The sequence below is a fragment of the Phascolarctos cinereus genome, unplaced genomic scaffold (genome assembly GCF_003287225.1).
Source record: "Phascolarctos cinereus isolate Bilbo 61053 unplaced genomic scaffold, phaCin_HiC Scaffold_4;HRSCAF=312, whole genome shotgun sequence".
NCBI classification, from domain to species: domain Eukaryota; kingdom Metazoa; phylum Chordata; class Mammalia; order Diprotodontia; family Phascolarctidae; genus Phascolarctos; species Phascolarctos cinereus.
In genome coordinates, this window is record NW_027555847.1 from 256296594 (window position 1) to 256311688 (window position 15095).

Genomic DNA, 15095 nt, shown 5'->3' on the forward strand with positions numbered 1-15095 from the left:
TAGTGCTAGTTACTGTTGATATAAAGGCAAAATAGCTTCTGCGCTAAGGAGCTTACATTCTAACGGGGGATACAACCCATGAAGAGAAAAGTCCAGGGTGTCCTAAAAATCTTAGTGCAGATTTAAGCTAATTATTTAGTGAGCTCTAATATAACTATATATATGTGCACATATACATATATACGTACATGCACATGCACACACATACACATATATACAGTTTTTGTTTGGAAGAGAGCACTGATAAATGGGAAAACAGGGAAGACCTTCCAAAGGCTATGACACATGAATTTAGTGATCCTTGAAGGAATCTGGGGATTTAAGGTGAGGGAGTACCTTCAGCCATGGGGGATAGTCTATGAAAAGGGATAGTAGCAGGAGATAGAGAGTTAAGTGATTAGTAAGAAGGTCTTTAGTAGCAAGAGTAACTGAAGGGGAATAATATGAAATAAGCCTGAAAAGGTAGGCTCTAGTCAGACTGTGATGGGCTATTGAATTCATATTAAGTATTAATATGCTCTTATTGTATCTGTGATGCTATTTAAATTAGTAATAAGACAATATTTCAAATATTTTCCCTGTGGGAATTCCTTCCACTAATGTAACTTCAACAATTGAATTCTTTTCAATAAGCATAAGCAGGTAAGTTTTAGAGAAATGCTTGAATCTCAGAGAAGTTAATTGACCTGCCCATAGTTTAGCTGTTAGTGAGGGTCAGAGGCCAGATGTGAACAGCCTTCTTGATTCCAAGTCCAGGACTCTATTCAAGACATTCGGCTGCCATAAATATTTTTTGCGCATAAAAGACCTTTTCCTCTTTGATTATATTTGGGTATAGGCTTAGCAGTGGAATCAAAGGGCATGAACTATTAAGCACCATTTTGTATATAATTTCAAATTGCTTTCCAGAATGGTTGTATCCATTTATAAGTCCAAAACAGTGCATTAATGTGCCTATTTTCTCACAGTGCCACTTCCTTCATTTATCTTTTTCTCTTTTTGTCATCTCTGCCACTCTCATGGGTATAAGGTAGAATTTCAGAATTGCTTTCATTTGAATTTCTCTAATCAGTGATTTGGGGCATTCCTTCCCTGACCCCTACCCCTCTGCCTGCCAATATGGCAATGTAACCTACATTTCTTGTCTTGAGAACTGTTTATATGCGTAGACTATTTATCAGTTCAAGAATAGCTCTTATAAATTTGAATTAGTTCCTTATATACATTGGAGATGATACCTTTGTCAGAGAAATTTGCTGCATAGTTTCCTCTCCTCCCCACCTCCCAGTTTATTTTTTCTGTTTTTTTTTTCTTCACTCACAGGCATATATTCAATTTAAAATTAATGATACTAGACATTAATTGATAACAGATGACATTTATGTAGTGCTTTAACACTCATCCTTACAATAGACCTCCTGGGCCATCTTCAGGCATCCTGATCTGTATCTTGCTACTGGACCCAGATGGCTCTGGAGGAGAAAGTGAGGCTGGTGCCTTTGCACAGCCCTCCCTCACTTAAATCCAATTCACTTGCAAGTCATGGCCTCATCTTCCTGATGCCATGGTCCTCTTCGAGAATGAAGGACAAATCACAATGACACAACAGTAGATCTGAGATAGGTATGGCAGATGATACTAATCCCACTTTACAGAATAGGAAACTGAAGCTCAAAGGGTATTTGTCCATGGTCAAACACCCTGCAACTACCAGAAGTGGGATTTAAAGCTATCTTTCTTCTGACTGCATTCAGTGCTTTGCAGTATTACCTGTTACCTTCATCTCTGGGGTGCATATTGGATTTTTAAAAGTAGTATAATCGACTGTCATTGTAAAATGTACTCAGTGGATACACTTTCAAAATGAAGACTATCTTGACATTAATTGTATATTTTCTACTAAGAATAGATGCACCTGGAAAATGTAAACTTTTTTTTTTCCAACCCAAGCACTCAATGTAAAAAACTTCTCTTCTGATTTTCCTGTAGGGGTGGGGGGGGGGAGGAATCTTTAGATGTCTGTAGCTCTATCTGATGAGAGATTACTTTGGTCAAAGTCAGAAACTGAGTAGTATTTTCCCCAAATAAAATCCTTCCAGGCATTTGCATCAATTTCCCCATGCATAGGAATCAAAATTAGCGTCTTTTGCTTTAGGGTCAATAGAAATTTAATTTTTGCTTTGTCTAATATATAAACTTAGGTTTGGCTTTTTCCTTTTCAGTTCAAAAGTCCTGCAGGGTTCAGAATTTCAAAGCTTTTTAAATTAACTACTGATCAATTTGAATTATGTTGCTATATGGTATGAATGGCTCAGGATAAAAGCTTTTCTTTTCCTCATTTAAAATAAAAAGCAAATTTTGGGTAAAATGGATAAAATTACATTTTTCCCCCCAAAGCTAGGTAGTGCAATGGAGAGAGCACAGGATATGGCATCTGGTAGACCTGAATTTGTTTCCTGCCTCAGACACTCTGTGATTCTGGGCTTTATTATTTAACCTATTTGTGCCTCAGTTTCCTCATCTATAAAATAGGAATAATAATAACACCTACCTCCCAGGCTTGTTGCAAGGATCAAATGAATCAACATCTGTAAAACACTTTTTAAACTGTGAAGGACTATATGCATACTGATTATTGTTATTTAAACCAATTTTTACAGTTATCTTTTGTTTTTACTTCATCCAAATATCTCCTAGTACTTCCCCTTTTGACTCCAGAGAGCCATCCTATGTGAGAAAGAATATTTTTAAAGAATAAGAATAAGAAAACAATCAACAAAATTTGTTAATACATTGGATAAGTTTGAAAATGTACACAATGTTCCACGCCCATGGTCCTAAAGGAGTGGGAGGGGTGCTTTTAATATTCCCTTCTTATTCTTATTCTTTGTAATTCTGTAACATCCCCTTTAATCATTTGGAACATTTCTTCATGCGATTCTTCACTTCTGTTTTGCTCTTTCTCCATTCCATTCAGGCATCCTTCACACTGCTTTAGAAAAGCATTGATCCCACTGGTGGGGGATGGGCAACTTCTATTGGGAAGCACATGGTACAGTCAATGAGAACATATTGTCAGACTGGGCAAAATCTACAGACTGGGAAAAGGAGGTTCTCATCTTTTGACCTTCTTATAAAGTCAAGTCCATTCATTCATTTATTCATATGTTTTACAAGAATTTATCAAACAGGTTCTGTTAGGTACTAGGGATACAAAATACAAAAATAAAGTGTTAAGACAAGGGCCCAGGGATATCGTTTCCTACCTTCAAACCCTGGAGTCTTCCAGACTTTGCTCATGTAACATTTCCTATAGAAAGCCTTTCTTGAGCCTCCTAATTTTTAAAGGTCTCTTCCTGTTGCACTTATCTAGTATTATTACTTATCTGTGGGCAATTGTATTCACATCACCCCAAAAGAATGTAAGGTCCTGTGTGGTAGGAACCATTTTCACCTTTGTCTTTGTATCTTGTGTTGACCTGAGATATCAGGGAAGGCAGCTCCAGGTGAAGAAACTACCCCCTCCAACTTCCAACTGGGCCATGACCCCCTGGAGGTAAAAGTAATTAGGACACTTAGTGTGGCAAACTAGAAAGTGTGGAAGCCTTGGAATAGGGGGACATTTCAGTGGGTTTGAATACTGGTTCTTTTATTTCATCATCAAAAATATTTATTAAATACTTACTAATAAACTGTAGGTACAGAGAAAGAGAAAATCACTATTTCTGTCCTTGAGGAACTGACGTCTTCAAGAGGGAGACAATATATAAATAACTATGTACATACAGGATACATACAGAGGAGAGGGTGGAAGGTAAATTTCAAAGGGAAAGGCACCGGCAATTGTGGGAGGAGAGAACTGGCCTGGGAAAGGCTTCCTGCAGAAGGTGGGATCTGGGCTGAATCTTGAAGGAGGGCAGGGAAAATGAGATGAAGGTTGAGAAGAAGGAGGATTCCAGAATGGGGGACAGCCAGTGCAAAAGCATGTAGCTGAGAGATTGAGTGTCATGGATAAGTAAGCTTCTGTGGCTAAATTATAAGAGTTGGAAGGGAATAAAGTATAGGAAGTAGAGAAGGAAATAGCAAACCACTCCAATATCTTTGTTAAGAAAATCCCAAATGGGGGCAGCTAGGCGGTGCAGTGGATAGAACACCAGCCCTGGATTCAGGAGGACCTGAGTTCAAATCCAGCCTCAGACACATAACATGTAGTAACTGTGTGACCCTGGGCAAGTCACTTAATGCCTCACCAATAAAAAAAAAAATCCCAAGTGAGGTCACAAACAGTCAGACAGGACTGAAATGACTGAACAACAAAGTATAGGAAGAGTGGAAAGATGGGACAGATCAGGTTCCATTTAGCTCTAAGTGCTAAATGGAAGATTTTCACATTGGATCCTGGTGGAGCCACTGGGGTTTGTTGAGTAAGGGTCAATGTAAGAAAATATAATAATATTATATTTTATAATAATAATACATAACTACATGGCATATGGCTTAGGCAAATCACTGTTTGTTGAGACTATGTTGGAATGGAGTGGAAGGATTTGAGAAAGGGACAGTAACCCAAGGGCTATTGAAATTGTGCAGATGAGATAATGAGGATGTCTAGTAGGGTAGGGCCAGTAGAGAGAAAGGAATATACAGGAAAGACATTGTGGAGATAGAAATGAAAAGATTTGATAACAGACTGCATTTGTGGAGTGAGAGAGAATAAGGAGTTGAGGATGACACTGAGGTTGGGAGCCTCCAACCTCATTTTATAGATGAGAAAACTGAGGCAGTCGGAGGTTAAAGGACACAGTAATAAGTATCTGAGCTTGGATTTAAATTCAGGTCTTCACAACTCCAGGCCCAGCACTGTTATCTACTGTACCACCTAGCTAGCTGCCAACAATAATAGGAAAGTAGGGAAGAGGATAGAGTTTTTTGGGAAAAGATCTTTTTGGATATATTGAGTTTAAGATACATATTGGACATGACATTGATTTGTTTCATTATCTGCAAAAGGAATTGGACTAGATCAAATTCTTTACCTCTTTCTAGATAGAGTTTTAGAGGGTCCACAGACTTGGATGGGAAAAAAAATACATCCTTATTTTCACTAAGCCATATCTAAAATTTAGCATTTACTTCAATTATGATTTTTTAAAAAAATCCCTAGAAGCAGTTTATTGATTTACTAGACTGCCAAAGGGGCCTCCTGGATCTCTGAGGTCCTTTTAAATTACAAATCTATGATCTTAAAGAGTATCATCTTCATCTTATAGACAAGGAAAATGAGACTCCAAGGTTAAGTTGCACAGCTTGTAAGTAACAGAGTGGGGACACGAAGCCAAGTTCTTTCATTCCAAGTTCAGAACGTTTTTCTTCCCACTACACAGGAAGGACAAGGTCACATACTGGACTTGGACTGTGATGCAGGGATCCTTTCTCAGATGCTCTGTCAGATCCCTGAGCAAGTTACTTAAACCTCTCCAAGCTTTAGTACAATGGGTACAATACTTGTATTCTCTACTTAAAAGGGTTTTGTTGAGAAAAAAAGAAGGCTCAAACTTTAAAAGCTATAGAAATGTGGGCTATGGGTTTTACACCTTACCGTCTTGGTGGTAGACTTACTTAGTTGTTTTCATTTTAACACATCTCAAGTGAAACCTTTGTACTCTCTGACACACCTAACCAAAAGGTTTAAAGAAGGATAGGCCCTTTTCAAATAGGTTATGCTTTATTAAAAATAATAATAAACTATTCACTTACCACGTCAGTATAACTCTGAAACAAATAATAATTTATGATATGCAATATGCTTTAAGCTTTTCCACTTGAAGCAACAACATATAAAAACTAAAGTATTATCTCTCAGGGGGTTTCTTACTCCTTAAGATTAAAGGGTAAAAAGGCAAGTCCCCCCAAATTCAAAGGAAGGTGCTTCTTGTTTGACAAAACATCTTTCCATTCATCTCTATGGGACCAAAGATGAAGTTTTCTGTAGAACTATCCATTGCAGGAGAAAGCAAGGAAGGAGAAGGAGAGAACACAGGGTATATTGTAATCTTGATCCTTTAGAATGTAACTTGATAAATTCTTCTTTCGGGTCTGAAAAAAAAACATTCAGAGAGTAGAAGAGATAAAATAGTTGAGTTCTTAGTTTAAAAGGAAATGAAATATGAAATGTTTTCAGTGGACTTTGAAATGGGAATTTCCCTCCTTACTCTTAAAGTTCAGAGTTATCAGCTGGGGAAGCCAATCAAAGACTATTCTCTGAAGAAAGAGCTTTGAATGGAGGCCACAGAGGATCATTTAAGAAGCAACAGATAGCAGTGGAAGGACCCTGACTCGGTGGATCTCACCAAAATCAAAGCAAACACAGCCCCGGGACAAAGATACCAGGGAAAGAAAGTCAACTGGTTCTTTATCCCTGGGGGTATCGAGGGAAAAGTTGAGAGGGTCAGGGGCAGGTCAGAGACTTGACTTCCTCCTTCAAACCAACAACTGGAACAAAGAGGAAGACGCACATTATGTAAACCTGAGGAGAAGAAAGCCGACACCAGTTTCTTAGGAGCAACCTAGGTGGGGGGTTGCCTGAATAGCATTAATATTCTTTTCACTTGAGATAAAGGTAATGAGATTAATGTGGGGCTGTGAGAGCTTAAAGGGAGAAAAAAAAAGTGTTGCATTATTGTCTTGAGAGATTTAACAAGTCACATTCCTCCCCCTCTTAAGGAGAGAAAATCCAGATGTAGAATGGTGGGGGACTTACTCCAGGTCACTGAGCCATCAGTGACACAGTTATTAACAGGAATAAAGAATGTTTTCAGGGAGTACTTATCTCCCCAAAGTTCAAAGCGGGGCCGTGAATGAATTCAACATACATTCCTGTAAGGAGGGGCAGTTTTATTAAGTCACAGAGGGAACAGGAAACGATGAGGTGGGCATTAGCAGTCCCATTCCGGAGCACCAGGGATCACCTGCCAGCCTTGCCAGGATAAATCAGACGTTTACTTCTGGCTGCCATGTTGACCATGGCTGTAAGACTTAAATCTTAAGAATACAAAAGTCCAGGTGATTTATTAGAGGCTGCTCTGGCAGAACCATAAATAGGGAGGTATTATTATAGGTACTTCCTTCAGTGGTCCCAGGCTGAAAATGTAGCACCATGGACTTTAGAGTAGGATGGGGTAAGGGTCTATGAGACAATCTCATATATACAAAATACCTGGCTGGCAATCCTTATTTTTTACTCCTAAAGAATAAAATGAGATGAATAGTGACGTAGGTATTAGACACCTATTTTTAAGACAGGTAGGTTGAGGACAGATACTATTATTCCCATTTCCCTCTGGGAAAAGACTTAGGAGAATATTTGCCAGAAATCACAAAGTGATGTGGAGCCACAGCTGATCAGTCTCCGTCATTTCTATCAATAAGGATGAAAGAATGAATCAATCAACTATTTTGTACTAAACATTATGCTAAATGCTTTCCAAATATTACCTCATTTCATCATTATTATCTCCATTTTACAGTTAAAGAAACTGAGGCAGAGGTTAAGTGATGTGCCCAGGGTCACATAGCTAGTAAAGATCTGAGGCTGGATTTGAATTCAGGACTTCTCAGGCCCAACACTTTCCACTATGCCATCAGCTACCTCACACCTATGTATAGAGGTTAGCTCCAAGGCTAATCCTTTCTATTCGCTACAATATACAATATGTTGCCAATATACATAAAGGAGATCATAATCTAGTGTTGTAGGTATGTTTAGAATGTACATATTTATGTATATAGAAAATTGATATTAGATAATTTGGAAGTGAAGGCCTTAGCAGTTGGGATATCAGGAAAAGTTTTATGTAAAAGGAGGCACTTAAACTGAGTTTTCAAGGATGCTAGGGATTCTAAAAGGCCGTTACATCCCAGGCATGGGGGTCCGACCATGAAAAGATCCAGAGAAGGGGCAGGTAGGTGGTGCAGTGGATAGAGCACCAGCCCTGAAGTCAGGAGGACCTGAGTTCAAATCCAGCCTCAGACCAAACACTTGATACTAGCTGTGTGACCCTGGGCAAGTCACTTATCCCCAATTGCCTAAAAGTAAAAAAAAAAAAGGGTCCAGAGAAGGGAGATGGGATACTGTGTATGGGGACAAATCAGAAGGAGGGTAGTCTATGTGAAAAGGAGTTACAGCTTGAATTTTCTATGGCTAGAAAGGTAGGACAGGGCTAGGTTGTGAAAGGTTTAAATGTCAAAAAAAAAAAAGAAGAATTTATATTTGATCCTATAAAATGAGGATTGCCAGCCAGGTATTTTGTATATATGAGATTGTCTCGTAGTTCTTTGCCTCATTCTACTCGAGTCCATGGTGCTGCATTTTGACATTTAAACCACTGGAAATCATAGGAAACCAGTGGAGTAAGGGAGTGACATGGCCAAATTTACATTTAAAAAAAATCACTTTGACAGTTATTTGAAGGATGGATTGCAATAGGGAGAGATTCTATACAAAGAGACTGATTAGGAAGCCACTGCAGTATTCTAGGTGAGAGATTATGAATCTCTGAATTAAAAATGGAGCCATGTGGGTAAAGGGAAGGATATATATACAAAAGATAATAATAAAAGCTAACATTTATATAGTGTTTGCTAAGCAATTTACAATTATTATCTCATTTGATCCTTATAACAAGGCTGGGAGGTAGATGCTATTATTATCCTCATTTCACAGATGAGAAAACAGGCAAACAGAAGTAAAGTGACTTGCCTAGGGTAATACAACTAGTAAGTATCAGAGGCCAGATTTGAACTTAGTTCTATCATGACCCAAGCCCAGGGATCTATCCACTTCAATACCTAGTTCCCCCAGTTTTATAAAAGTAGAAAGGACAAGACAAGTCTGACTGAAATGAGTGACTGAATATGTGGGGTGAGTGATAGTGAAGGGTAAAGGATGACATAAATTTGGAGCCTAGGTGACTCAAACTATGGTGGTACCCTCAATGGAATAGGGAAGTTTGGAAAAGCATTAAATGTTGGGGAAAGATAACAAGTTCTGTCCAGGATGTCCAAGACAGCCGATGGTACAACTGGAGCTCAAGAGGGAGGCTAGGCCAGGATATAGAAAGTCATCAACACAGAAGTAGTAATTGACCTGTAAGAGCTGATATGGTCACCAAAAAAGCACATAAAGAGAGAAGAAAATCCCAATTAGTGCTTTAGGATATATTCACAGTTAGGGGGCATGATATGGATGAGGATCCAGCAAAGGAGACTGAGGAGCAGTCAGACAGATTTATAAAATGAAAGAGACCTCACATATTGTCTAGTCCAGGGGTCAGCAAATCATGGCCTAAACAGCTATTTTTGTATGGCCCTTGTTTAAAAATGTAAAAACCATTCTCAGCTTGAGAGCTGTGTGAAAGCAAGGAGAGGCCCAGGTTTGGTCTGTGAGTGGTAGTTTGCCCACATTTGAGAAAGTGAAGTCCAATAGAAGTAAATGACTAGCTTAAGGTCACAGGGGTAAGTGAATCGGTCAAATCCAAGTCCTCTGACTTCTAATCCCCTGATTTTTTCCCACTGTGTCATGCTGTGTTTCCAGAATCTAGAATGAATTGTTTGCCCATGGCCACATAGCTCCTAGGTACCAGGTTATGACTTTGTCTTCTTAACTCCAGGACCAATATTCTTTTCTTCTATCCTATGTTTTGTATCTCTACAAATTTCAGTTTTGATGCAAGCACTTAAATATTTGGAATGGAGGATCTATATTTTCATTCTGATATACATAAGTGTATGTGTGTGTGACACACCCACACCCACACACATATATGTATATATATACATATTGATGGTAAATTATTTCCCATTGTAATATACTGATAATGACAATATATTAAAATGCTTTGGTCAATAAAAATACTCACACTTTCTTTATAAGACATTGAGACTTTGGTTAACTTTTATTCTGCCCATTTTCAAGGTAAGGAAAGTAAATGAGGCTTCAAAGTTAAGTGACTTACACACAGCCACACATACAACAAATGACAGGGTTAAGAAAGACCATTAATTCTAGAGTTCAGAGCACCTGGGTTCAAACACCACTCCTGATGATTAATAATAATAGCTAGTTTTTATATAGCTCTTTTAAGGACAGCTAGGTGATGCTGTGGGTAGAGTGCTGGGCCTGGAGTCAGGAAGACTAATCATCCTGAGTTCAAATCTAGCCTCAAACACTTACTAGGTGTCTGACCCTGGGTAAGTCCCTTAACCTGTTTGCCTCAGTTTCCTCATCTGTAAAATGACCTGGAGAAGGAAATGGCAAACCACTCCAGTATCTTTGCCAAGAAAACCCCAAAGGGAGTCACAAAGAGTCAGACAGGACTGAAATGATTCAACAACAAACAATAAGGTTTGCAAGACACTTTACAAATATTATCTCATTTTATCCTTACAAAAACCCGGGTGGCATGTATTGTTATTAGCTCCAATTTACAAATGGGGAAGCTTAAGTAAATAGTAGTTAAATGACTTATGCAGGATCATACAGCTAACTTGAGCCTCGATTTGAACTCAGATCTTCCTGACTCCAAGTCCATTGCTTTCTCCACTGCACCGTCTAGCTTCTTCTGACCTCTGTGATCTTAGATAAAATACTTAACTTCCCTGGGACTCCACATCTGTAAAATGAGGTGGCTTGAGTAGATGGCGTCTGAGGTCCACTCTATGTCTAGACCTATGATTGTATCCTTGAATCCAAATTTTCCAACTTCACGTCCACTGCTCTTTCTTTCCTTTATACTATGCTTGCCTACCCTATTTGGCAAACGCTACAGCTGTCTGTTCTAAGGGGAGAATACATAGAGGAGTGTCTATGACGTAAAAAAAGGAGCCAGACCTGAATCAAGATCCTCTGATACATAACCCAACATGCTTTGCTCTTTGTTGTTATTATGCCATAAACATGATTTTGAGGAATTCAGAGAACCATGGGGTGGGAAGATTTGAATGAATTTATAGAGTGAAGAGAGTAGAATCAAAAGACAATGATCAATGTAAAGTGACACAAAATTAAAAAACATTAAAACTCTGATCAATATAATGTCTACTCTTGCTTGCAGAGATCTGACCCTGAAATGGACCTTCCTCCTTTGGATAGAAGAGAGATGGTGACATGGTCAATGTGCAAATTTCTTTTACTGAATTGCACTTTTTTTTGTTGTTGTTGCAGGGAAAGGTTCTGTTGAGGACAAGGTAGATATTGAGAAGGGATGGTAATCTTTAGAAAAAAAAACAACAATAAGACATCAGAAAAGAAAGATAATGAAAAGTGTTAAGTTCTGTTAGCATTCCATATCTCTGAGGCCTCTGATAGCTCACAGAATGATGGCTCCTTCAATTCTCAAGAAGTTCACATCTCATCTTTAATTCTAGGGGAGGGGAGTGTCCTGCTCAGCATGTTTGTAGTAGAAAGTGGTGACAGAACTGTGATTTCATTGGCATATGAAAACTCCTACCAAAGCAAGTTTGCACTTTCCCTGCAAATTTGTCTCAGAGGACTGAATAGCCTAGCTAGATCACAGAAATGTTAAGTGACTTCCAAGGCCAGTGTTATACAATCAGTATGTGGCAGAGATCAGCTGTCTACAGTTTACAGCATGCTACTTCTCAATGTAATAGGATGTATTTTAATTTTTGTTGTTGCTGTTCAATTGTTTCAGTCATATCTGACTCTTTGTGACCCCGTGTGTAGTTTTCTTGGCAAAGATGCTGGAGTAGTTTGCCATTTCTTTCTTCAGCTCATTTTACAGATGAGGAAACTGAGGCAAATAGGGTTAAGTGACTTGCCCAGGGTCATACAGCTAGTAAGTGGCTGAGGGCACATTTGAACTCAGGATGATTAGTCTTCCTGATTCCAGGCCCAGCCTTCTGTTCAGTGCATGCACCACCTAGCTGCCCCTTTTAATTCTTTAGCAAGGCAAATATTTTAACACTCACTTATTTTCTATATCAAAATATTTAGTACTTATAGTCTCTCTCTTCAGTGATTTCAATTTGAGGATGTTTGAGCAGGATTGTGGACTGTAGACCAGAACAATGCATAGAACACTGGCTCTGGCATCAGTCAACTTAGGTGCCAATCCTACCTCAAAATCACTTAAACTCTTGGTCTCAGTTTCCTTATCTGTAAAGTGAAGGAGTTGGGGTAGATGACCTATCAGTTCCTTTCCAGCTCAAGATCTTTGATTTAACTATTCTGTTGTTTCTTCCCTACGAACCCCAAGAGTGTCCACACAATACACCTGGAACAGGTAGAGCCTATGTGGTACATATAGGAAAGAATACTGGAATGAAAATCAGAAGAAACTTGGCTTTAGGTCTTGCCTTCCACAATTACTATCTATGTGATCTTGGCCAAGTCACTGAAATTCTCTAAACTTCAGTTTCAATATCTGCACAATGGGGACGATAGGTATTTAGTTTATTTGTTAAATTGAAATTTTAAAAAGTTCAGCCTGCTCTTTGCATAGATCCATTAGCCTGTTAACCCAAGAACTAAGTACTTAACATATCTAAATGCAGCATTAATACTCCCCACATTTGATATTTATGTGCAGGTCATCATTTAAAGAAATAAAAGTTCTTCTTACCACAGTTGTTTAATGTTGGGTCTCTGAAACAGTGAAGCTTCCCATAGATACATCTACAGAGGTAGCAGCCCTTGTAGACCCAGTCTCCATGGGCAAAGACACCACAGTTGCTGTGAATGACAAAGTCAGGAATTTGTTTGGGACAGAAAAATCTAGTTCTTCTTTAGCTGAGAAGATATAAATTACCTTCTTACCTTTTTCGTTCATCATGTTCACAGTATCTCCCAACAAAATGCATTGGACATACACAAAAACTGCCCAGGATACAGGTCCCTCCATTTTGACAGCAGGGTTTGGTACCTGTGAGGGTATGGTCATCACTGATTCTTTCTAGCAAATAAGCACACTTCCAAATTCTTTTACCCCCACTCTCACCCACACCTTCCCTTTTTCCCCCTCCTAAGTTGCTAAGGGATCTGAAAGATGTCTAATTTTATTGTCCCCAAAGGCAATAAAATTAGCTGCCTGTTAAGAGTATTTGCTCAGTTAAGCCTAGTTTGTTTACATAGGGATTAAAAACAAACTACTAGGGACCCAGGCTAGTCAAAAAGGGAATCTTGACAATTCAAAAGGAAAAAACATTTGAGTCTTCAATCTCTATTTAAAAAAACAAAACAAAACAAAAAACTAGCTGTGATTTCAATTCCTACTATAATCTTTAAACAAAAGAGTTTCCTAGCAGAGACCACACAAGTATTTTAATTGGCCAAAGCCATTAGGAAAAGAAAAAGAGAGAGAAAGGGTTCACCTCACTCCATCAGTTTGAAGTTTATACTGATTACAGCAGAATCTCTCACTTGAAGGTTTGTGATAAGTGGAGCCGGAATCTGCCATTATCTTTCTTTCAGTTGTTTGTTTTAATTACATTTTAATCGCACAGACTAGCCTGGCAGGCAGAAAATACCCATTTAAAAGCAAATGACAAGTTTTGCCCAGGAATTGCTAAAGTCATTTTTTTTTAAAGTAGGTTGAATAATTAAGGCTACAGAGTGAGAATTGCTACCAAAAGAGCTCTTTTTTAGTCTTTATACTGTATGCGTAGTTGAACTTTCTCCTCAGGTGCTACCATTTCCACTTAAAACAGACCCAATGAGTTCTTGTGTTGCATTGTTTCTTACCATCTCTAAACCCAATAAAAGGTATAAATGGCCCAGAACGGAGCTGTTTGGGGCTCTCAGAACTCCTGTTCAGCTCACTGATGATATTCAAAGTAGTGTGGTGATTTAGGGGCTGTTGCTTTTGGACCGTTGTATTAATGTGTTCTCCTCCGTTGCTTTTGGGTTTCTCTTTTTGATCAAAACCTTTTTTAAAAAGTCAGAGAAATGAGGTAGTATGACAGGTAAAAGCAAATATTTTCAAGATGTATAACAAAAACCATAAGAGATCATTAGTAGGTTGTTTCTTACCGTTTCCCAGTGGATGACTTGTAAGACCAAAGAGATGACAAAAAGAAGCCTGAAAATAAAAGCAAACTTTCTTTTAAATGAGATTTTTTTAAAAGGTGAAATAAATGAACAAGTAACAATTCATACTTCATAGAATCTATTTTTCATAGACAATATATTTAAGTACTTTATCATTGGTAGACTGATTAATGTTGAATTATCTTAAAAATTCATGAAAAGTTTATGAGAGAAGGGAGAAAAAAAGGTATTTTTATTAATTAGGAGTAAGATGTGTTGTTGTATAATAACTTAGTCTTGTGTTTAGCAACCTCAAGGCCTATATGACCTGTCCTTACCTGACATGAGATGTCCAGGCCATTTTCTCAAGGCCACAGCTAGGAAGGACGTGATTTGATTCTCTGCCTCTGCCTCAGCCTTCGCCTTCTTTTCAGTTAGCTGACTGGAATTAGATTTCCAAGGTGAAGTTTCCAAGGGGTTCTCACCCTCAAGCTATGCTTGTATGTGAAGGCATCTTCTTTACTCCAGACTGTGGAGCTCACGTATCCAGAAGCATGTGGAGAATCTACTGGCGCTCAAGAGATTCTGCCTGCACTATAAAGACATAGGTCTGATCATCCCTTTCAGCTCTTTAGATGAGGTACTGAGTCTGACAGAAAGCGATCATCACTGTCCATCTCCCTCCCCCTAAACAACACAAAGCTTACCGGAGGTGGGGCAGAATCTCATAGGCCCACCCATGTTTAGCCTTTTCACACACAGTATTTACAAGTCAGACAACACTAAGCAACACGAAATTCTTTATTTTAAAAAAGAAAGTAAAAACTGACAAAGGAAAACTTTAAACATATGGTATTAATGTCAAATGATACAAAGCAATACAAAATTCTTCACTTAAGAAAAGTAAAACCTGGCAATGAAAAAAATTTAAATGGTCTGATGAGGGCTGAATTTGAAATTAGATTCAGTTCAACCAACTAGTTGCTTGACTTAGGCAAATAACTTCACCTCTTAGATATAATTTTCCTCTTTTGCAAAATGACGATAATAT

The 15095-nt window shown here is 38.4% G+C and overlaps 1 protein-coding gene across 1 annotated transcript; it reads right to left on the bottom strand.

The window, feature by feature from the left end:
• Positions 1-3628: 3628 nt before the first annotated feature.
• On the bottom strand, positions 3629-14707 carry LOC110197658 (cryptic protein-like). The gene is given in 7 exon segments (XM_020971714.2): positions 3629-6096; positions 12642-12751; positions 12836-12941; positions 13760-13942; positions 14048-14056; positions 14059-14096; positions 14383-14707. Coding segments are annotated over 7 exon segments (603 nt in total). The 5' UTR covers positions 14406-14707; the 3' UTR covers positions 3629-5962.
• Between the last annotated feature and the right edge of the window lie 388 nt (positions 14708-15095).